At 36.0% G+C, this 25,272-nt stretch overlaps 1 protein-coding gene across 2 annotated transcripts in view; it reads right to left on the reverse strand.

Moving 5' to 3' along the window:
• The window catches only part of LOC123530466 (trichohyalin-like), a 149,832-nt gene that overhangs the window by 81,385 nt on the left and 43,175 nt on the right, over positions 1–25,272 (reverse strand). For both annotated transcript variants that reach the window (XM_053521380.1, XM_053521379.1), the window contains exons 10-22: positions 23,021–23,175; positions 22,409–22,537; positions 21,914–21,990; positions 21,314–21,434; positions 18,481–18,556; positions 17,845–18,002; positions 8,222–8,316; positions 6,251–6,381; positions 5,439–5,642; positions 4,883–5,070; positions 4,295–4,420; positions 3,329–3,485; positions 172–288 (exon numbers count right to left, since the gene is read on the reverse strand). In XM_053521380.1, the coding sequence (XP_053377355.1) occupies positions 172–288; positions 3,329–3,485; positions 4,295–4,420; positions 4,883–5,070; positions 5,439–5,642; positions 6,251–6,381; positions 8,222–8,316; positions 17,845–18,002; positions 18,481–18,556; positions 21,314–21,434; positions 21,914–21,990; positions 22,409–22,537; positions 23,021–23,175 (1,734 nt within the window). The remainder of the gene's footprint in view (positions 1–171; positions 289–3,328; positions 3,486–4,294; positions 4,421–4,882; positions 5,071–5,438; positions 5,643–6,250; positions 6,382–8,221; positions 8,317–17,844; positions 18,003–18,480; positions 18,557–21,313; positions 21,435–21,913; positions 21,991–22,408; positions 22,538–23,020; positions 23,176–25,272) is intronic.

Consider the following 25,272-nt stretch of genomic DNA (forward strand, 5'->3'; position numbering starts at 1 on the left):
CCCATATGTGGGTACTGAGATATTTGCTTACATACAAAAACTTAACCAAATTTGGATGTCAAGGCCGACGAATGGGCGAGTCAAATAGCTCTACCTATTCTTTGTATAGTAGAGCTAAAAATTTGAGAAAATTTCATTTGATGAGAAAAGTTACATTCTGGAACAATTTACCTAGCACATGTTGACCTTTGACCTTGTTTCTGAACACATGTTGACATACACCAATAATCTGTGTGACAGTTTCTTGAAGATGAAATCCTTCTCCCAGCAGTGATGGCATAATCTGACCTGGAACATGAAAACAGACAGGGATACATGGGAAAATACATCCTTACCTTTAACTGACTTAACTCCAACACCTACAGTGGAATTGTTTTTGGAATTTGAATAGTTTTTCTATGTTTGGTCCAGATGTCCCTTTATAACACACAGGGTCATTGAAATGTTGCCTTAGTAACTGATACAGAGTTATTTCCCATGACTGTCATTAGATTATAAGTCTACAATGCAGACCCATCCCCAACTTTGAGCGTGAAATATACGAGAACCGCAACTCTTGTCGGTATTGATTTTTTGCCTTGTGCGCCGTTGTAGTTGTTTCCCTTTACACTAAATTATCGATAAACCTGCTGTTTGGCATTTATAGGTAAACTCGGCTCTACATTTTTGAGCAACGCATCTTGGTTAGACAGAATTATTGAAGTATGCAAATTAAAGCAGAATATAACACATCTTTAAGCTACTGTAATTAATTGTATTTTAACATTTATTTTTATAACTCTTTGATTTTATGGACTTTGCTAGATACCGACATTGTTCCAGGAGTTATAAATAATTATATTATATTAAACAATAAGTAAAATGTACGATTTTACAGTAAAAATATTTGTTTATCATGCGTATGTAATGTTGATTTTCTGTCCTGTATATGCTGAGTGAAGTTATAAGTTTCGTTGAATGCATGGACCGAAAATATAAAAATAAAAAATGTCACTTTTCAGTGGTAAAGGATATACATAAAACATCACACAAAACGATTCCTTTTCTTTCAAATCCCTTTTGAAAGCCTTTCCCCTTTTTGCTGTGAAACGTAATGTTGTAAAATTATGTTCTCGAGTTATTTTTTTTTAATTTATCGCCCTGAAAATTTCGATTTTGACAATTACTGCATATTGACTTTAAGTGTTTTACGCGTGATGTTTTATGGACCTTTGCGAATACACCGGATGGAGACAAGATAAACACCCCAGGCTATGCTAATTACCCCTAAAATACGTCTGTAATAAAATCATCAACTGAGACATAAAGTAGAGATGTTCTGCCAGATATATCTTCTTATAGCTTAAACGATAAAACAGATATTTATTTATTAAATTATTTATCGGCAAATTGATCATAGATGTACTTTTTTTTACTTATTATACTTTTTGCATAAAATTTTAGATGGGTGTTTAAAATTATAAAAGAAATTTAGGTGACGGTTAAGCAGTTTGTTCCAGAATAGTTTCGAACAGCTGGACAATACAACCTAAACTGAATTAAACACAGAAGATATAAATTTTGGCAATTTCTAGTGTCATGTGTGTTTTTAAATGCCTAGATCTACTGCTATATAAGTTCAACATTTCATTTGAGTCATCTTTGTGCACATTTATATTATACATACATTTGTTAAAAAAAAAAACACATTTTATAAGTGTCTAAAACACATACTATCTTACATTTTACAATTAACCTAAAGTATCTATTTGCTATTAAAAAGTATTGTATTACAATAAAACTTCACTGTTTCACAATATTCGCAGTAAGACCATAAAACATTTGTGAAGAGGTGTCCTACACGATAAACCAACCTAAAATCGCCGTCTTATCTGCTGCTTATCAGCGATTATGTAATAGTCGCTAATTGATGGGCAATTTTGCACAACAGGGGTCCCCGTGGACCATGAAGATTTGTAGAGTAGGAATTAATTTTCCTTTATGGAATGTAGAAAAATAATATAGTTATAAAAATGTCTTTGTTTTCATAAAAGATTTCTGCCAATATCATGATAATGAAAAAGGTCATATACCGGTGAAAGTGATTATTGTATTTGATAAATATATACTTGTTCTTTTTCTTTTTTTTTTTTTTCAATTTGAATAATAAGTTTCGTAAAGTGTACCTTTTTTCATCTTCTACTGAAATGCACGCACGGGTAAATAAATCAAATTATCACCACAGTTAATATGACCATCATTCATTAATTTGTAATTTATACTTTAACGTTCAAGCCATGGTTGTGTGTAATATTTTAGGCACATACATAACAAAATTTTCGCGAAATGTTTCAATTATTGAACAGTTTATTGTAAGATCGTCAAAAATTATACCGGCACACAGCTTGTAAAGCAATTACATAGAATTAATTCTAATTGCCTTTTTAATTTAAAGCGGACTTTTTAAGACCAATTTATTTTCCAATTACAGATGTGACTTAAAGACGCCAATTCAAAAAAGTTTTACATTTAATCATAATAAATAAATGAATAAATAAAATGCTCGAACAGATATGCAACACATTGATAAGCATTGCCTTGTGTCGTCGTACCGTCAAGTAAATATTTGTGAAAAGCGTGCTCAAGATTGCGATTACTTCATTTTCAAATTAAAATGGAAGCAATTTGTCATAATTCAATTTTAAAATAAAAATTACCCAGACAATGTTCAGACAATGGAGAATACTTCACGAGGTTATAAAATAATGTCATTTCGATAGAAAATGTTTTTATAGCCTTTTAAAACCTGACATAACCGACCTTTTCAAAATTTCTATATAGAAATACATAGAAACCATAGTCATCAACTTCAAACAAAAATGGAAGCAAAATGTTTTTGTATCACATCGATAAAAAATATATTGAAATAAAGGGCAAAAAATGAAGATTACTTCACGAGGTTATAAAATTTTGTTAAATAACGATAAAATTACGTTTTTAATGTTTGAAATATATTTTCCTATACAAATCTATAGTAAAACTGTTTATCGATAAACGTTATCGGGTCCGCGATCCGTGTATATTCAAGGGAGACTACTTTTGCCGAAACTACTGGTCAGTGTATTGGAATGTTGGCCATGTTTACCAACAAAATGTACACAACTCACTTATTTCAAGTCAGAAAACAACATAATTTTCAAAAACAAAACAAACCTCAAATGCTGGCCAGTCACCTATATTAAATGATTTAACTGAGATCTCAAAATAAGAGATTTAAGGAATTTTAAATGGACTCTACTGCTGCTAATACCAGTTTGTTCAGTCAGAAAGTGCAGAAAATAATCCATACCAATCTTAATTTGTTCCACTGCCTGAGCATCAAGGGTCATGACCTTCTGTTGTTTTTCATTCTGAGACAGCTCCTCCCATTGGTCAGTTCCCATTCTTATTCTTATGCAGTCAACCAATAGTTTTTGTCGTAAAACTGTGTACTTGTTTTCTAGTGCCTAAAAAGCACAAGAAATCCAATGAGGACTATGGAAACAAAATAGCTTAAAAAATATATTTTTAGTCATTCCTACAATAACAGATCTGACAAAATGAAGATACGAGTCTTAAGACACACTTTCTAAGCTGTGACAATATTATCTTAATTAAAAATGAGAACTGACTTTAATCCATTTTGGTGTTCAAGGATGTGTTTTTGTGTCTGGTAATTGAGGCTCAATTACAGCAATATACCTTAGGCAATTACAGCGATATACCTTAAGCAATTACAGCAATATACCTTAAGCATTTAAGCAATATACCTTAAGCAATTACAGCAATATACCTTAAGCAATTACAGCAATATACCTTAAGCAACTACAGCAATATACCTTAAGCAATTACAGCAATATACCTTTAGCATTTACAGCAATATACCTTAAGCAATTACAGCAATATACCTTAAGCATTTGTGGCAATATACCTTAAGCATTTACAGCAATATACCTTAAGCATTTACAGCAATATACCTTAAGCAACTACAGCAATATACCTTAAGCATTTACAGCAATATACCTTAAGCATTTACAGCAATACACCTTAAGCAATTAGAGCAATACACCTTAAGCAATTACAGCAATATACCTTAAGCAACTACAGCAATATACCTTAAGCATTTACAGCAATATACCTTAAGCAATTACAGCAATATACCTTAAGCAATTACGGCAATATACCTTAAGCAATTACAGCAATATACCTTAAGCAATTACAGCAATATACCTTAAGCAATTACAGCAATATACCTTAAGCATTTACAGCAATATACCTTAAGCAATAGGTCATCAGTGGCCTCCCCTTGGTATCTTGTGAAAACAGCAATGACATTCCATGCGTTACCAAGTCTACGATTGTTGATTTCCCTACTGAGGCAAGTACGGATATCTTCCTCATTCTGCAACACAAAGATATATAAATATATGATTTGATCATTGTATTATATACATACAGATTTAAGTTTGGTTTTACTTCAAATTAAGCACTAGAATTTTCATCAATACAACATTTGTACAGTATATAAGACTGGCATAGCATTAAATAATGCAAGTTTATTTAAACATTGTAAAATTCTTAACAAATAACATGTTTCAGGTGTAAGGAAAACATAAAATTTCCACATTGTCATTATCTTACTAGGATTATGCCTAAAGTCATTTTTTCTTTACAGCTGAAACTTGGTATCTCAAATTCCAAGGGATCCAAGTATTTTACTTTGAGGCAATTGAAATTCGACTTAAAATGATATTTTGCATATGTGTTTTTGGGAAGGGACTTCAAAATGTTTTTGAGAATTTCACCAAGATTTGTGACAAAAGAAGTTCTCATTTTGTTCAATGGTAAAGCCAAGACTGATTACCATATCCTCAATCTGTTCCAAGGTCATGGCCACTTCTCTATCTTGTTCCTCTTGTAGCTCTGCCAGCAGAACTACAGCAATGGCCTCCATATTGTTTGTGTTTCCTGCTTGTGCAAGCTGCTCTTTCACACTGACTGCTCTCAGAGCCGCCGCCTCCTCCAAGATATTCACATGCTCTTCTTTGTCATCTATAACACATTAGTTTACCTTAATAATTCCCCTAAAACCCTGGCATCAATGATTCTTCTTTCAATATGGATTTCTAATAAATCAAACAGGTAGATAATTAGGGTACCTGCATCTGAACCAACTGTTGTCCAGACTGTTCATTTGAACTTAACTGGAATATTGCGACAGTACTATCCAGTGTCCAATGATTGCTTTAAGCTAAAGAGAGTTCACTGTGGCTTTTGGTTTCACTATTGGCTAGAAATTATTCAACTGCAAATTAGCTTTGGCTTATGGATATTATATGTGTAACGTTCTATTTATTTCTGTGCCATACTGCAGAGGTTTGCACCAATACATAAAACATTATCAACTTAAAACCGCAAACCTGGATTTGTGAGATTCAAGTTTTGCCTCTTTCCTTGCAGTTCAATCAGTCTTCTCTGCCTCTCATCCTCCGACATTGTTGTCGCCGCCTCTACCAAGTCATCTAAACTCTCGTCCTGAAGGTGGTTCAGAATTACCTCCCTTTCATCACTGTGCCGCTTTAACATCTCCCGTAAATAAACAACTTGCAGTCCCGTAATATCACCTGGAAGAAGAAAAAAATGATGTCTTATTGTAACTACAATCTGATTGAGACTTTTACTGCATGTGAAGTACTGTACACTAGTCAACTTTCACAATGATCAAGTTTATAATGCTACTACTAAAGAATAGAACAACTTGAAAATTAAAATAGTTATTAGCACTTCTGTTTTTCTTGGGTTTAAAGTCATGACAATACAATTTTAGATCATATGGTGACTTTCAAGCTTTTAATGTAAAGGGCAAACTCCAGGTGTCTCTGCAAGCATTATTTCAAGCAAAGGCAGGCACCTGGGTAGAACAATCACCCTCCTGTAAGCAAGCTGGATCTCTTCCTAGGATGACAGATTTCTACACTCCCCAAGTAAGGTCTCCAATGAATAGTTGTGACAGGCAAGTAATTTGAATTCAGCCTCCTTAATCACTTAGCCATGGATGCCCCAAGATATCAACACTAAGCATCAAATTGTCTAAAATACTTACTGATAACAAGCTGTGAATTCTTAAATGTGTGCAAGTCAACATGAATATCAGTGTGATAAATGTTTTCATGAAACTGAGTATAGGAATTTCCAACCCCATCATTTCATATGATATTCTAAAACAATGTACCAGAAGCTGGAATTTTGTCCTTGGCGACCTCTGGTTCTTTGGTATATTCTTCATGCTGCTGCAGACGCAGTCGTCGCTGCTGTACACGTTTCCTTGACAACTGTCTCTGTCTGTCTATATCACTTTCATGTCTGAAAGACACATTTTTAAAATGATTTTCACAGGAAAACAAATAAAAAAAAGAAACATGGTAGAATCTGGAAAATACTTTTAGATATTGGGACTCTTTCATGTCTATTTTCAATATGCATTTATATATCAGCTCTAAAATATATAACTATATTTGAAATAAGTCCCAATCTGTGATTTTAGTTACCTCCCCTGACAGTACATCCACATAGTCAGAAGCAATTGCTATTAAAATTGACATAATCAAGGTTCTTCAGTCTTTGAGACATGATTGCTAACACAATAATGATTTATAGGTGAAAAGAATAATATTTCTGAATAGCAAATTTGCTTTTGTGCTTGACTCTGTGTTATACAGGATTTGCCATGTCATGAGCACATTGTAGTATCTGAAGAAATTCACCCACTGACATATATTACCGATTTGTTTTTTTGTCATTGGTGATGTCACAGCTTAATAACATCACTTTTGGTGCATTTCATCCAGCTTCATGTACTGGTAGTGGATAGCAGATAATTGGGAGCACTTTATCTCAGGCTAATTCTAAATGTAATAGCGCAAAACTAGAGCTGTCACAGGAGTGACCCCCACAATACAGCCTTGTCATAGAAGTAAGCCAATGTCAAAGTCAAACCTCAAAATCAATAGAGGTCATCTGCTGGTCATGATCAACCTCCCTGTTAAGTTTCATGATCCAAGGCCCAAGCATTCTCGTTATCATCTGGAAACAATTTAACTGTTCCGAGTAACTGTGACCTTGACCTTTGACCTACTGACCTCAAAATCAATAGGTGTCATCTGCTGGTCATGACCAGCCTTCCTGTCAACTCTCATGATCCTAGCGTTCTCAAGTTATCATCCAGATATGGTTTAACTGTTCCAGGTCTCTGTGACCTTGACCTTTGACCTACTGATCTCAATATCAATAGGAGTCATCTGCTGGTCAAGACCAATATCCTTATAAACTTTCATGATCCTAGGACCAAGCGTTCTCAAGTTATCATAGCGAAACTGTTTAACTGTTATCATACTGGAACTGTTTAACTGTCCCGGGTCATTGTGACCCTTGACCTACTGACCTCAAAGTCAAACGACCTGTATTTTATGATATTACGCCAGTGTACCAAAATTTATGATCCTAGGCCCAAACATTCTCAAGTTATCATCCAAAAACTGTTTACCTGTTCTGGGTCATTGTGACCTTGACCTTTGACCTACTGATACCAAAGTCGAGGCTGACCTGTATTTTATGATGTTACACCTGTATACCAAAATCTATGATCCTTGGCCCAAGCATTCTCAAGTTATTATCCAGAAACCGTTTAACTGTTTCGGGTCATTGTGACCTTGACCTTTGACCTACTGATCTCAAAAAACAATCTTGACCTGTATTTAATGATGTTACACCTGTGTATCAAAAATTATTTAAATCTGTTGATCAAGCCTTAAACGAGTTTGTTGGGAAACGATGAAGACCAACTGACCGACCGACAGGCCAACAATCTCACTCCTAACTTTGTTTTGTGAGGGTATAATAATCTGTATTTTCACAAGGATCTAACATTATCTAACAATATTGACAATAAGACATGTTTGGGGAGAGATCTACAGATATTTATTTTCATGTGCTTATTCTTTCATGAACACCTGGGATAAACTATGGTGGACATATCGAGCAAGACTTCACATTGCTAAATGCTGTATGTTCATGCATATATTTAACCCCTGTTGTTTTTCCAAGGAAGAGAAAAATGATTTCTTTACATCCATGAGAGCAATTATATTCAAGCTTTATCATGGGATGCTCAGATTTTCATTGTGACAAAGGAAACTGTTTATACCTCAGTGTGAGTGTATCTTTTACTCTCTCCATTAAGCCTATACTTAGTGTGGCTGTCTCAAAATCTTCCTCAACTTCTACTCTGTATGCTTCAATCTACAAAATATAGAAATTTTTAAATAAACATTTTGAAAAAGTAGTAAGACCAGTTACCTGAATGGCAATGTTATAAAACATAATTGTGTAATCACACTCAGAGCCATATGCAAAATTCATTTTCCTTTTAGCCCTTAGTGTGAACAAATTTTCCTGCTGATTGTCCCTAAACAACAGTGAATAATTCTGATAAATGTATGAAACATCTATTACCTCATCTAGATTTTGACAAAAATATAAACCTTATAATGGATTTAAATTTGATAATTTTAATATCTCATCTTATAATGTACATGACAACAATTTGCTACAGAACTTCTTGTATATTTATCAATAGACACAAACTAAATGAATGACAGTTCTCAATATTTCTATATTTATAATACCTTGATCACAATGATTCCCAACAATTCTATTTTAACAATACCTTGATCTCAACAATATTCTCAACATTTCTACATTAATAATACAGATTAATCTTTAATATTAATCTCATTTATTCTGGCGAAGTTCATACAAATTTAGAACCTGTACTCTAATAAAAGTTAAGTCTGGCCTTAATCGTAGTAGTGTATTTCACAGCCTACTGCACTTCGTGGAGTTAAAATCACGTGATATAAGTAATATATAAAAGACTTGTATACAATTAATCGGCCTCTTTCTTAGTCCGCACTGGATACGAAATTAAACAAAAGCAATGTCAGCACGTGGCAGAGGTGTGCGCAGAGGAAAGCGAAAGGGGGCTGAAACTCAAGGCCGACAGCCAAATAAAGCTCAGCGGCAGTCTTTCGACGATAATTCGTCTGAAGAAAGAGGTAAGAATAATTCTGCTACAATTGATTTTGAAGAAATTTTACGTGCATCAGGAATAGTTCCACCTGGCGCCGAAAGGCAAGATAACTCTGCCGATGCTGACAAGTCCGGCATTGCCGACAACGCTTGCAGTACTGAGCAGTTGAACAACCCTGGCGCTAACACTGAATACTATTCCTGTGAGGTCAACACCGATACATGTTTGCCAAATATTTCCGTAAGAGATTCAAATACTGACGACTTGGTTTTATTATCACGTGTTCAACACGTGCCCAGACAATCAAGCGATGATATCGCTATGCACGTACCTTCCTCTCTGAAACAGCGTATATGCAAAGGGGAATATATTAACCTAGCTTTATTACTTAAGGGTGCGGTGGAGTTGTCCGATTATAATAGCGGTAGTACATTGAGCATTTCCAATGGAAAATTAGAATGTCGCCCGAATGAATGCAAAGAGGATATAGGTTCAGTGGAAAGATGGACAGACGCATTTATTATATACATGAGTGTCTACCTGTCTGCACATCTCCATAAAATTCATGATCTATTGCAATATCTTTTTATCATTAGGGAATGTTCGGTAGTCCACGGGGGCAATTTCTGGAAAATATATGACCAGCAATTCAGGAATAGGCAAGCAGTAATGCCCGCGTCGTGGGCTGTCATAAATCAAGATCTTTGGCTTAGGTGTATGCCCTTCCGCGACGAAAACAAAGCACGGTTGTCTAAGCCTCAAAATATTTGTATAGATTTCAATAAAGGCCAGTGTAGATGGCAGAATTGTAAGTTTTTTCATAGGTGCTATAACTGCAATCGTAGCCATCCGGTAGTTAGTTGCATGTCTTATTCAAACAAAACGCCCTCATCGCAAAGTACATTTAGTGGGACAACATCGACTCAGCCTCCATCCTTTCGAGAGCCGCAAACGGGTTATTTTCGAGGCCAATCAAGGGGCTCCTATCCAAGAATCAGGCCCTATCAAAGACCAAACAGGGGATTCTTTAAACGACAGTAACCTTGAAACGTATGAAAAGGCACCTTCGCCGGTAAAGATATCGGTTTTGACTAAATGGCTGCAAAATTACCAGTCTCCTGACTCAGAAATTTTACGTCTAGGGTTCATACATGGTTTTGAAATAAACTACAATGGCCCTCGTACATCAAGAATTTGCAAAAATCTGAAATCTGTTTCACAATTTCCAGATATTGTCCAACAAAAAATTGATAAGGAAATATCGGCAGGCAGAGTGGCCGGGCCGTTCGGTTACCCCCCTTTAACGAACTTTCAGTCTTCTCTGATCGGTATAGTTCCCAAGAAAACACCAGGTGAATACAGACTTATCCACCATTTATCATACCCGGAAGGTTTTTCCATTAATGATTACATTGATCCAAAATTATGCACAGTTAATTATACAGATTTCGACCAAGCGATACACATGATACAAGATTTGGGGAAAGACTGCTTTTTGTTTAAAATGGACATAAAAAGCGCATTCAGGCTTCTCCCTGTACATCCGGTGGATTTTGAATTACTAGGTTTCTCTTTAAACGGATGCTACTATTTTGATAAATGCCTACCTTTCGGCTGCAGCATATCTCCCAGTCTGTTTGAAAAATTCTCAACTTTCCTAGAATTTATCATAAAAAATCGTTTGCCGAACAAACGACTACTACATTATTTAGATGATTTTTTAGGGGGCGATAGAAATAAGCGCGGCTGCAAAGAAAATATGCAGATTTTCCAAGAATGCATGCAGGAGATAGGGGTACCACTCGCCGACGAGAAAACAGAAGGTCCTTCTCAAATTTTAATATATCTAGGGCTCGAATTGGACTCGCACGAGATGGTAGTACGTATCCCCAAGGAAAAAATGCTCGAAGTCGTGGCTAAAATTCAAGATGTAATTTCAAAAAGGTCAATTAAATTAAAGAACATGCAGTCCTTGATTGGCGTCCTAAGCTTTTGCTGCCGAGCAGTTGTAGTGGGTAGACCGTTCTGTAGGCGGCTTATAAATGCTACTTGCGGTGTAAAACGCCCATACCATCATGTTAGAATCAGTAATGAAATGAAGTCAGATTTAAGACTTTGGTTAGATTTCTTCAAACACTGTAACGGAGTTCCGGTGTTTCATGATAGGTTTTGGGTTTCGAACGATGACAAGCAGTTATATACAGATAGTGCGGGTAGTATAGGCTTCGGGGTCTGGTTTAAAAGCCACTGGTTACAAGAAAAATGGCCAAAAAATTGGACAGATAAAGGCTTAACGAAAGACATTACACTGCTAGAGTTATTTCCCATTGTGGTTGCCGTAACTGTATTCGGGAATGAACTGAAAAATAAGAAAATACGTTTTCACTGCGATAATAAAGCCGTCGTACATATTTTGAATAACATGACATCAAAATCATCTAACGTCCTAGCCCTGGTACGAGTGCTAACAATTCAATGCATTAAACACAATTGTTTGATCAAAGCGTCGCATATTTCAGGATCAAAAAATGATATTTCTGACGCACTTTCCCGCTTCCAGTTTCAGAGATTTCGGAAATTAGCACCGGAGGCAGACCCGGTGGCCACCAAGATGCAGAACTGTCTTTGGGATATATTCAGTACAGATCTCGACAATTGGTACAAGAGGGAATTTCAAACAATACACAGTTAGCATATACGACAGCAGTAAATGCATTCAATTCGTTCAGACGACTTTACAATATTCCAGTTTCTTGGCCTATACCTCAGCGACAAATTATCTGGTTCATTACTTACTGCTTCGAAAAGTCATACTCACCTAGAACCATTACGACATATGTCTCAGGTTTATCGTTTTATCATAGAATAAATAACTGGGACAATATTTCCGAGGTACTTGTCATACGCAAAATCTTGGAAGGTTGTCGTAGATCCAGGTCGTCGGTAGATAAAAGGGCACCTATCACTATTAACATGCTAGAAGTTATTTGAAGAGTATTGCCGTCCGTTTCGTATAATGAATTTGAGTCCTTGTTGTTCAAGGCATTGTTCACAATGGCATATTTTGGGTTATTCCGAGTGGGGGAACTGGTTAATACCCCAACAACGAATAATGCAGTCTCTATCAATGATATAAGTTTTGGTCAAGGGGACAGGTCAATTTCAGTTTCCCTGAAAGTTTACAAAACACATCAGAGGTAATTCAGTTACACTCAAGATACCACGCGAAGAGAACATGTTAGTATGCCCAGTCAATAATTTGAAATTATACCTTAAGTTTCGGCCAGAAGTTCAAGGTCAATTGTTTATTCATGGAAACTTGAATCCAGTTACTCGGTATCAATTCTCAGCATTGTTGCACAAATGTTTAAATCAAACTAAATTCAATTCAGCAAATTTTAAAACGCATAGCTTTAGAATTGGCAGGGCTACTCAGTTAGCTATTATGGGTGTACCTGAGGAAGATATAATGAGACTAGGCAGATGGCGCTCAATGGCTTATACCTCTTACTTAAGAACAAATAAAGCAAACTAGATTATTTTAATTGCAGAAATTTGGTTGTTAGGAGACTCCATCCCCTTTTGGGCCGGCGAAAGGGCAAAATCAAGAAACATAGTCAATTTGAAGTTGCCGGGCACACACAAGATAGCATGGTGGGGAATTCGTGGTATGGGGTGGACTGACTTTATACATTGTGTACAACTTCCAGTTCTCTTTCGTCCACCACCTAAGGTATTGTTGTTTCACTTAGGAGGTAATGACGTAGCAAAACATTCTCTACGATATATCTTCAAAATGATTCAAGACAGCATCGAATACGTGGACGGGGCATTTCAAGATTCACATTACGTCTGGATAGACATTTTACCGAGATTAAATTGGGGGGTTACAGAAATAGAAAAAACTGCTATAGAAAAGAAAAGAAAAAGAATAAACCAGTTCGGTAGAAAATGCGTAAGGAAAGTATCATCAAAAAAGTTTAGCATGTTAAAGGTTGACACTGATGAACAAACTCCAGGATTTTTCAGGGATGACGGCATACATTTATCTGACGTCGGTTTAGATATGTATTTAGATGCAATCCGTGAACTATTAACGCCAATTGTATAAGAATTTTGGGGAAATAAATTTTGTAAAAATTTATTTTGTGGCGGAAAATTCTTTTGGCAAGGTGCGATCAGGGGTGTCCATATTAGGTTCTGAGGGCGTACTTCCATGCGGGAATCATAATTTAATGCATACCTATGGTCGTATTTTTACCCGTTAGTGCTGATCTGGGGGTGAATTGCGACTTATAGGATTCAAAAATTCATTTTCGGGTTAAATGAGCGTTAAAGGACTGGCCAGATAGCTATGACTGGGCGTTCTTCTAACTGCTCTCATATTTATTAGGACCGTTTTTTACATAAACAGTAATTACTATGTTGCACAGGTTCTACTAAATCGCCGGGGGACGGCGATGGTGGTAACAAGGATTATGTATTAATCGCCGGGCGACGGCGATAGCGGCAACAAGGATTATGTATTAATCGCCGGGCGACGGCGATAGCGGTAACAAGGATTATATATTAATCGCCGGGCGACGGCGATAGCAGTAGTAAGGTTTATATATTAATCGCCCGGCGACGGCGAGTGGTAATTTGTATTTTATATTAATCGCCGGGGCACGGCAAGGATTTGCGGATAAGGAATTTGTGTTATTGCTAGTACAATTGTAAAAGTGCAACAAGAGTTGGGGTCTCCGGGGTTATGCAATTGGTCGCTCCTGGTCGCTCCTTGCACTCCCTACTTTTAAGAGCTTTTCAGTGTTGATCTGATAAAGCTTCATTTTTAAACCGTCTTGACCTTACTCGCCATCATCTCTTTTAATTATCAACTTACCTGAATGAATTAAATGTAATATACGCACATTATATTTGTATATATATATGTATTGATAATCATGTATAACTTGCAATATAAGTATGAACTGACATTCGTTTTTTGTTGTCGTTGTCAAGGTCATTGAGTCCTAGAATAATACAGATTAATCTTTAATATTAATCTCATTTATTCTGGCGAAGTTTATACAAATTTAGAACCTGTACTCTAATAAAAGTTAAGTCTGGCCTTAATCGTAGTAGTGTATTTCACAGCCTACTGCACTTCGTGGAGTTAAAATCACGTGATATAAGTAATATATAAAAGACTTGTATACAATTAATCGGCCTCTTTCTTAGTCCGCACTGGATACGAAATTAAACCCGCCCACCGCACCCTTATGTCTAATTATTGCATTTCCTGATCAAGTTATGAACATTTTATATTTTACAATTAACAATGAATACTTATTGGATGTTACTGAAACTGGAATGCTGCTGCCCAGATTTTATATTTTCAGTTCAATGTTCGATATGCTTTGATGTTACCGGGCAAATGAGTCGTTCTATGAGCTGTTCAGACTGAATTACGAAATACATTGGAAACGACAGGAGTATTGCCTATGGAAGTGCTTAAGGAACAAGTAACTTTGAACTTTATTTGTGTTTTCATTCACCAGTGATCACTTTGTTCCTATATATGCGAACTGCCGGACAGTAACATCATTTATATGTGACAATGACCTTTCTGTGTAAACTTGAAATTTAATACATTGAAAGCCTTGCTTGAAATATTAGTATTTTCTGACATTAACAGTTCCTTAGTTAAATAAATGTTGGAGAAATAGTGCAGAATAACTTGAGGATTTCGGAATTCACTATGAAAAGACAATTTTCTGTGTTCAAACATTATCTCTGTGACTGATCAATTTCATTTTGTGTAATATATATATTTCATTAACACTTGTATTGCATTATAAGTTAAAATATAATGATAAACATTTAAACTTGTCATGACGGCGGAAAATTCTTTTGGCAAGGTGCGATCAGGGGTGTCCATATTAGGTTCTGAGGGCGTACTTCCATGCGGGAATCATAATTTAATGCATACCTATGGTCGTATTTTTACCCGTTAGTGCTGATCTGGGGCTGAATTGCGACTTATAGGATTCAAAAATTCATTTTCGGGTTAAATGAGCGTTAAAGGACTGGCCAGATAGCTATGACTAGGCGTTCTTCTAACTGCTCTCATATTTATTAGGACCGTTTTAGACATAAACAGTAATTACTATGTTGCACAGGTTCTACTAAATCGCCGGGGGACGGCGATGGTGGTAACAAGGATTATGTATTAATCGCCGGGCGACGGCGATAGCGGCAACAAGGATTATGTATTAATCGCCGGGCGACGGCGATAGTGGTAACAAGGATTATATATTAATCGCCGGGTGACGGCGATAGCAGTAGTAAGGTTTATATATTAATCGCCGGGCGACGGCGAGTGGTAATTTGTATTTTATATTAATCGCCGCAGGGTTTTTTCTAGCTAATTTGGGAACATAGCCTATACCCCCAAAATTGGGAATTTTGACGCGTAAATGTTTCGAATTGGGAAATATTTAGTCCCATAGGATATAGTAAAGATGTGTTTAAGCACTTTCTCATACACTTGTTTCACATTGTACAACCTCTTTTAACATACTTCCATTACAAAACTGTCCATAATTTGGTCAATGTTTGTACAATTTTGATGAAATTTTTTTCAGAATGTAGATTGGGAATTTTTGCACTCATTTTGGGAAAAATACATACTTTTTTGCATTGGGAATATAGCCGAATAACGGCTATAAAAACGGCCGAAAAAAAACCCTGCGCCGGGGCACGGCAAGGATTTGCGGATAAGGAATTTGTGTTATTGCTAGTACAATTGTAAAAGTGCAACAAGAGTTGGGGTCTCCGGGGTTATGCAATTGGTCGCTCCTGGTCGCTCCTTGCACTCCCTACTTTTAAGAGCTTTTCAGTGTTGATCTGATAAAGCTTCATTTTTAAGCCGTCTTGACCTTACTCGCCATCATCTCTTTTAATTATCAACTTACCTGAATGAATTAAATGTAATATACGCACATTATATTTGTATATATATATGTATTGATAATCATGTATAACTTGCAATATAAGTATGAACTGACATTCGTTTTTTGTTGTCGTTGTCAAGGTCATTGAGTCCTAGAATAATACCATAATCTCAACATTTCTGTATTTATAATACCTTAATCTCAACATTTCTATATTTACAATACCTTGATCTCAACATTTCTATATTTACAATACCTTGATCTCAATAAGTCTCAACATTTTTATATTTAAAACAAGAGGACCATGATGGTCCTGAATCGCTCACCTGTCTCCACATGACCAAATTTTCATGAAGATCCATTGAAAAATATGGCTTCTAGGGAGGTCACAAGGTTTTTCTATTATTTGACCTAATGACCTAGTTTTTGAAGGCACGTGACCCAGTTTTGAATTTGACCTAGATATTATCAAGGTGAACATTCTCACCAATTTTCATGAAGATCTCATGAAGAGTATGGCCTCTAGAGAGGTCACAAGGTTTTTCTATTTTTATACCTACTGACCTAGTTTTGACCACATGTGACCCAGTTTCAAACTTTATCTAGATATCATCAAGGTGAACATTCAGACAAATTTTCATGAAGATCCATTGAAAAATATGGCCTCTAGAGTGGTCAAAAGGTTTTTCTATTTTTAGACCTACTGACATAGTTTTTGACCGCAGTTGACCCAGTTTCGAACTTGACCTAGATATCATCAAGATGAATACTCAGACCAAATTTCATACAGATCCCATGAAAAATATGGCCTCTAGAGAGGTCACAAGGTTTTTTTATTATCTGACCTACTGACCTAGTTTTTGATGGCACGTGACCCAGTTTCAAACTCGACCTAGATATCATCAAGGTGAACATTCTGACCAATTTTCATGAAGATCATTGAAAAGTATGGCCTCTAGAGAGGTCACAAGGTTTTTCTATTTTTAGACCTACTGACCTTGTTTTTTTTCGAATTTGACCTATATATCATCAAGATGAACATTCAGACAAACTTTCATATAGATCCCATGAAAAATATGGCCTCTAGAGAGGTCACAAGATTTCTATTATTTGACCTACTGACCTAGTTTTTGACGGCACATGACCCAGTTTCGAACTTGACCTAGATATCATCAAGGTGAACATTCTGACCAATTTTCATGAAGATCCATTGAAAACTATGGCCTCTAGAGAGGTCACAAGGTCTTTCTATTTTTAGACCTACTGACCTAGTTTTTTAACGCAGCTGACCCAGTTTCGAACTTGAACTAGATATCATTAAGATGAACATTCAAACCAACTTTCATACAGATCCCATGAAAAATATGGCCTCTAGAGAGGTCACAAGGTTTTTCTATTATTTGACCTACTGACCTAGTTTTTGAGGGCACGTGACCCAGTTTCGAACTTGACCTAGATATCTTCAAGGTAAACCTTTTGACCAATTTTCATGAAGATCCATTGGAAAGTATGGCCTCTAGAGAGGTCACAAAGTTTTTCTATTTTTAGACCTACTGACCTAGTTTTCGACCAGGTGTGACCCAGTTTCGAATCTGACCTAGATATCATCAAGATAAACATTCTGACCAACTTTCATAAAGATCCCATGAAAAATGTGACCTCTAGAGTGGTCACAAGCAAAAGTTTACGGACGCACGCACGCACGGACGGACGACGGACGCCACGCGATCACAAAAGCTCACCTTGTCACTTTGTGACAGGTGAGCTAAAAATTTGATCTCAACATTTCTATATTTACAATACCTTAATCTCAACAATTCTCATTCTCTTCATTCTCAGACTTAAACTCTTGGCTTCAGGAGAATGTAACCATGACAACAGATATTCCTGTTCATTATCAAAGCGAGGTACCAGATCAGCAAGCAAGTTGACAATTTTATTATTGTCAATGGGGTCTTCATCTGAAATACATGCATGTCTCTTGTCACAAAAAAGGTTTCGAATCCGCAGTGATGAGTAGCGAGCGATTCAGTCAGTAACTTAAACCATTCGGTAATGGAGGCCCCTCTTAAGAGAGATGTTTATAATTTGCAAAATTGTGTGATGTTAATTGTCAAAAGAAACCAATTAAGTAACAATATAATAGTTCAATAAAATTGTAAATTTCAGTATTTTATTTCAAACAAGGACCATAATATGGATTTTGCATCTGTACTGATTGTTAAACCACACAGAAATTAACAAAAATCCCCACTTGAATCAGAGAATGAGGAAGAATGAAAAGGAATAAGATCTATTGTGTAGAGATCATCAGGGAAACATTTACTGCACATGTGGATCTAACTCACAACTAGATTTTGTGTTCCATGCTTTCATTTCTACACTTAGTGTACAGGCTGGCAAGAAGAAAGCACTTACCCTGGTCCACCAGGTACTTACCATGTTTCTGTTGTTGCTTTCTCCTCCGATACTCTGCTTTATCTTCACCAATCAATGTACGCAAAGCTGGCAATATCTGCAATATTCAACAACATACAGAGATAAAACTTGGATACTAAAATCTAACATCTCATTTTGTACCTTGTAGTAGCTGTTTGTTGTATATTTACCACTTTCAGTACTGAACAGACAAGAGAATGTGCACATTTCATTTTTGAAGATCAGGTACATTTTCAAACCTAAGTTTTGCCTTCACTTCTGAAGTTAAATTCGTATATTCACTAACTTCAGCTTTAGTTTTAAGGTCAAGTAATGCCTCCATATCTTGCATTTTAGCTTCATTTCTGAAGGTTAAGTACATTCACTAACCTTAGTTTCAGCTTTAGGACCAAGAAGTGTCTCCATATCTAACAACTTTCCTTCACTTCTAAAGGTTAAGCACAATCACTAACTTTAGCTTTAGGACCAAGAAGTGTCTCCATATCTAACAATTTTTCTTAACTTCTAAAGGTGAAACACATTCACTAACTTTAGCTTTAGGACCAAGAAGTGTCTCCATATCTAACATTTTTCCTTCACTTCTAAAGGTTAAGCACATTCACTAACTTTAGCTTTAGGACCAAGAAGTGTCTCCATATCTAACAATTTTTCTTAACTTCTAAAGGTTAAACACATTCACTAACTTTAGCTCTAGGACCAAGAAGTGTCTCCATATCTAACATTTTTCCTTCACTTCTAAAGGTTAAGCACATTCACTAACTTTAGCTTTAGGACCAAGAAGTGTCTCCATATCTAACATTTTTCCTTCACTTCTAAAGGTTAAGCACATTCACTAACTTTAGCTTTAGGACCAAGAAGTGTCTCCATATCTAACATTTTTCCTTCACTTCTAAAGGTTAAGCACATTCACTAACTTTAGCTTTAGGACCAAGAAGTGTCTCCATATCTAACATTTTTCCTTCACTTCTAAAGGTTAAGCACATTCACTAACTTTAGCTTTAGGACCAAGAAGTGTCTCCATATCTAACAATTTTTCTTAACTTCTAACGGTTAAGCACATTCACTAACTTTAGCTTTAGGACCAAGAAAAGTCTCCATATCTAACAATTTTCCTTCACTTCTAAAGGTTAAGCACATTCACTAACTTTAGCTTTAGGACCAAGAAGTGTCTCCATATCTAACAATTTTTCCTTCACTTCTAAAGGTTAAGCACATTCACTAACTTTAGCTTTAGGACCAAGAAGTGTCTCCATATCTAACAATTTTTCCTTCACTTCTAAAGGTTAAGCACATTCACTAACTTTAGCTTTAGGACCAAGAAGTGTCTCCATATCTAACAATTTTTCTTAACTTCTAACGGTTAAGCACATTCACTAACTTTAGCTTTAGGACCAAGAAGTGTCTCCATATCTAACAATTTTTCTTAACTTCTAACGGTTAAGCACATTCACTAACTTTAGCTTTAGGACCAAGAAGTGTCTCCATATCTAACATTTTTCCTTCTCTTCTAAAGGTTAAGCACATTCACTAACTTAGCTTTAGGACCAAGAAGTGTCTCCATATCTAACAATTTTTCCTTCACTTCTAAAGGTCAAGCACATTCACTAACTTTAGCTTTAGGACCAAGAAGTGTCTCCATATCTAACATTTTTTCTTCACTTCTACAGGTTAAGCACAATCACTAACCTTAGCTTTAGGACCAAGAAGTGTCTCCATATCTAACAATTTTTCTTAACTTCTAAAGGTTAAACACATTCACTAACTTTAGCTTTAGGACCAAGAAGTGTCTCCATATCTAACATTTTTCCTTCACTTCTGAAGGTTAAGGAAGTAGGTTATCTTAATATTTGTATGTGCGCATCTCCAACCGGAAGCTAACGTGACAATTTACGATGCATTGACGACAAACTAAATGCGTTTGTATATCCATTCTTCAGAAAAAAATCATGAACCTGTCTCTGATCTGATGCTAAACAGTTTAATAATGCAGAAATAATGAATAAATATTTGATCAGTTAAGTTTCTTTTTGTTCAAAGTATTTTCCATTCAAAATTTAAGTACACCGGTAATACCCTCGATCAGAATACATTTAATAACCTTAGCTTTAGCTTTAGGGCCAAGGAATGCCTTCATTTCTAACATTTTTCTTTCACTTATAAAGGTTAAGTACATTTACTGACCTTAGCTTTAGCTTTAGGGCCAAGGAATGCCTTAAGTTCTAACATTTTGCCTTCACTTCTGAAGGTTTAGTACATTTACTAACCTTAGCTTTAGGGCCAAGAAGTGTCTCCATATCTAACGTTTTTCCTTCACCTCTGAAGGTTAAGTACATTCACTAACCTTAGCTTTAGCTTTAGGGCCAAGGAATGCCTTAAGTTCTAACATTTTGCCTTCACTTCTAAAGGTTAAGCACATTCACTAACTTTAGCTTTAGGGCCAAGAAGTGTCTCCATATCTAACGTTTTTCCTTCACCTCTGAAGGTTAAGTACATTCACTAACCTTAGCTTTAGCTTTAGGGCCAAGAAGTGTCTCCATATCTAACATTTTTCCTTCACTTCTGAAGGTTAAGTGCATTTACTAACCTTAGCTTTAGCTTTAGGGCCAAGAAGTGTCTCCATATCTAACATTTTTCCTTCACCTCTGAAGGTTAAGTACATTTACTAACCTTAGCTTTAGCTTTAGGGCCAAGAAGTGTCTCCATATCTAACATTTTTCCTTCACCTCTGAAGGTTTAGTACATTTACTAACCTTAGCTTTAGCTTTAGGGCCAAGAAGTGTCTCAATATCTAACATTTTTTCTTCACCTCTGAAGGTTAAGTACATTTACTAACCTTAGCTTTAGCTTTAGGGCCAAGAAGTGTCTCCATATCTAACATTTTTCCTTCACTTCTGAAGAGTTTCTCTTGTTTAATAATGTCTTTCATTGCAGCTTGTTTCTCTTCTTTGGAAAGGCTGAAACACAACATCAAACATTTTGTTTCACCATAACACAAAATCAACTAATTGTTTAGTTTTATTTTGCATTCACAATGAATCTCTCAAACAAAATATCAGAGAGGTTTGTATTTGATAATGTCAGTAAAGACAGTTATAAAATGAATAACAATCATAATATGCTATTGAAAAAGCTCATAAAGATTCCAACATCTGCAGATTTCAGCATCTAGAAAGTGAAAATTCTCATTCACTCTATACTTATTACACACATCAAGAGATGCACAGTACAACCTCTCCAGAGCGTCCATCTCTTAAACGAAAAACCTCTCTATAACAACAATATCAAAATTTCCCTAAGCTGAAATATACTATCAAATTTACCTCTCCAGAACAGTCAATATTTGTATCTCCCAAAGGGTGTTGCTCTACAGAGGTTGTACTGTATATGCAAGTCTTTTCTGAACCTACTTTTTGTTACAAAATAAATCACAAACCTTCTCCAATCCATCTGGTCTTTCAATGACATCAATAACATCGTCTTCCTCAGTCTCTCATACTTGCTTTCCAATGCCTGAAAAAAATCATACATAATCAACTGTGAAGTTCATTTGAATCAAAATAAAATACTGACCTACTGTCTACTTTAAATATCATCAAGGCAGATAATTCCCCCCCCCTTCTTTGTCTAACTGTGGTATAGTTCTGTCCTACTTTTTTTGAGTACTATTTTATGAGGTTTTTACCTGTTTCATACCTCTCCAGTCAGTTTGTTTTACTTGGTTTGAAATAAATCATTAAAGTCTCATTCAGCAACTTTCAAACTTGAATGCGAAAAGAATATTATGTCTGATCTGTCTGGCACCTGGAGAGAATCACTGACTTTCTTCAGGTAAGATAAACTACATTCTAATATTAAAGAAATCATTTTTATAGTAATGGTTCTTTACATTCCACATAAAAATCTTGAAAATACATAGTCGTAGCATTACCTTGATATATTCCTCGTCCTCTTCCGTGACATCGAGTGTTCCAAGCATGACTATGGCAATATTGTCATAGTGTTCCTCAATCCTAGCTGTACACTGCTTACCAAATACCTTTATCATCTGATCTTGGCTCTGAATTATATAAAAAAAATGATTTTTTGATTTTTACTCCTGTATCTTAGTTTGATTTTTACTCCTGTATCTTAGTTTGATTTTTATGAAAGATGTCAATGTGCTCAGGGGGAAAAAACAGTAATAGTGTCTTACAAGGCAGAACTGTTGTAACTGTACAAACTTTGGTACACAACTTCACATGCTCAATAACATTCCTATAAGGTTTAATGACTCTAGGTCTACTTTTTGAGATACATGCAACATAAACTTTTAAACCCTTTATGCATGTTTTTGACTAAGTCAAGGCCGTAACTCTGAGCTGGCTGAATGAAATTCAAAATAAACCCCAGGAGCACAATTTCACATGCTGAATAACATTCATATGAGAAAAGACGACTCTAAGGTGAATACTTTTTGAAAAGTGCATGACACAAACTTGGATGGGGGTGTGGGCACAAAAAATATGAAGAATTTTGCTTTCAAAGATGTAATTAAGAGTACCATTATCTGTAGTTCCTGTAGTGTAACTTCAAAATCCAAGCCTTGACGTTGTTGTAAATCTGCAAGTAAAACTTCACGCATTTCCTCATCAGAAACATTTTCACTTCCACTACTCTCTAAGTCATTTTTCCGCTCTTCATACCTCAGACACATTGCTGCAATGTACAAAAGAAAGTTCTTGATATACAGCTATAGGGAATGTAGAGGAACCTAACACTGCTTTCAGGACAGTTGATTGCTACCATTTAGCATTACATCTCAGAACTTGAGCTGAAAATGTTAATTACTGTGATTATGTGCAGCACATTTAACTGAATTTCTATGAAGAAAACCTACTTTTGTCAACATACATTTTATGTTTAATTAGCATTATCCATAGTTTTCCAGAAATCAGATACAGCTATTTTTCTTGTTCAAAATAATGAAGAAAAAATTATGGCAAACTTCTCAGGAGATAAGTCGTACAAGGTAATTTCTAAACTAGTGACTGCACCATACATTCAGGAGATAAGTTGAACAGGGTAATTTCTAAACTAGTGACTGCACAATACATTCAGGAGATAAGTGGAACAAGGTAATTTCTAAACTAGTGACTGCACCATACATTCAGGAGATAAGTGGAACAAAGTAAATTCTAAACTAGTGACTGCACCATACATTCAGGAGATAAGTGGAACAGGGTAATTTCTAAACTAGTGACTGCACCATACATTCAGGAGATAAGTGGAACAGGGTAATTTCTAAACTAGTGACTGCACCATACATTCAGGAGATAAGTGGAACAAGGTAAATTCTAAACTAGTGACTGCACCATACATGCAGGAGATAAGTGGAACAGGGTAATTTCTAAACTAGTGACTGCACCATACATGCAGGAAATAAGTGGAACAGGGTAATTTCTAAACTAGTGACTGCACCATACATGCACGAGATAAGTGGAACAGGGTAATTCCTAAACTAGTGACTGCACCATACATTCAGGAGATAAGTGGAACAGGGTAATTCCTAAACTAGTGACTGCACCATACATTCAGGAGATAAGTGGAACAGGGTAATTCCTAAACTAGTGACTGCACCAAACATTCAGGAGATAAGTGGAACAGGGTAATTTCTAAACTAGTGACTGCGCCATACATTCAGGAGATAAGTGGAACAGGGTAATTTCTAAACTAGTGACTGCACCATACATTCAGGAGATAAGTGGAACAGGGTAATTTCTAAACTAGTGACTGCACCATACATTCAGGAGATATGTGGAACAGGATAATATCTAAACTACTGACTGCGCAATACATTCAGGAGATAAGTGGAACAGGGTAATTTCTAAACTAGTGACTGCACAATACATTCAGGAGATAAGTGGAACAGGGTAATTTCTAAACTAGTGACTGCACAATACATTCAGGAGATAAGTGGAACAGGGTAATATCTAAACTAATGACTGCGCAATACATTCAGGAGATAAGTGGAACAGGGTAATTTCTAAACAAGCAGATTCGATGAATTGGTATCCTCCGCCGAAAGGGTTTGTGGTGAGGAACGGCAAAACAGTATATCCGGCAAAAGTTAAGGATGTTACTAAGAGGCAAATATTTCATTAGTCAAAATCAATGTAACAGAAAATGAATGCTATTTTTTGGTGGGGTGTGGGGGCAGTGAGGGTGACTGGGTGATGGTACAAAACATCATATGTTGATTATAAATATTGATGGAAAATGAAAAAAAAAACAAAAAAACAAGAGGGCCATGAAGGCCCTGTATCGCTCACCTGACCTATTGACCTAAAGCTCATCAAGATTAACATTCTGACCAAGTTTCATTAAGTTATGGTCAAAAATGTGGTATCTAAAGTGTTAACTAGCTTTTCCTTCGATTTGACCCGCTGACCTAGTTTTTGACCCCACATGACCCAGATTCGAATATGATCTAAACATTCTGACTATGCTTCTTGAAGATAGTCATAAATGTGGCCTCTAGAATGTTGACAAGCTTTTCCTTTGATCTGACCTAGTGACCTAGTTTTTGACCCCACCTGAACCAGATTTGAATTTGAACTATAGATCATAAAGATCAACATTCTGACAAAGTTTCATGAAGATATATCATAAATGTTGCCTCTACCGTGTTAACTAGCTTTTCCTCTGATTTGACCTGGTGACCTAGTTTTTGATCCTACATGACCCAGATTCAAACTGGACCTTGAGACCATCAAGATTAACATTCTGACCAAGATTCATGAAGATACAGTCATA

Source organism: Mercenaria mercenaria, chromosome 13 (genome assembly GCF_021730395.1).
Source record: "Mercenaria mercenaria strain notata chromosome 13, MADL_Memer_1, whole genome shotgun sequence".
Taxonomy (NCBI): Eukaryota; Metazoa; Mollusca; class Bivalvia; order Venerida; family Veneridae; genus Mercenaria; species Mercenaria mercenaria.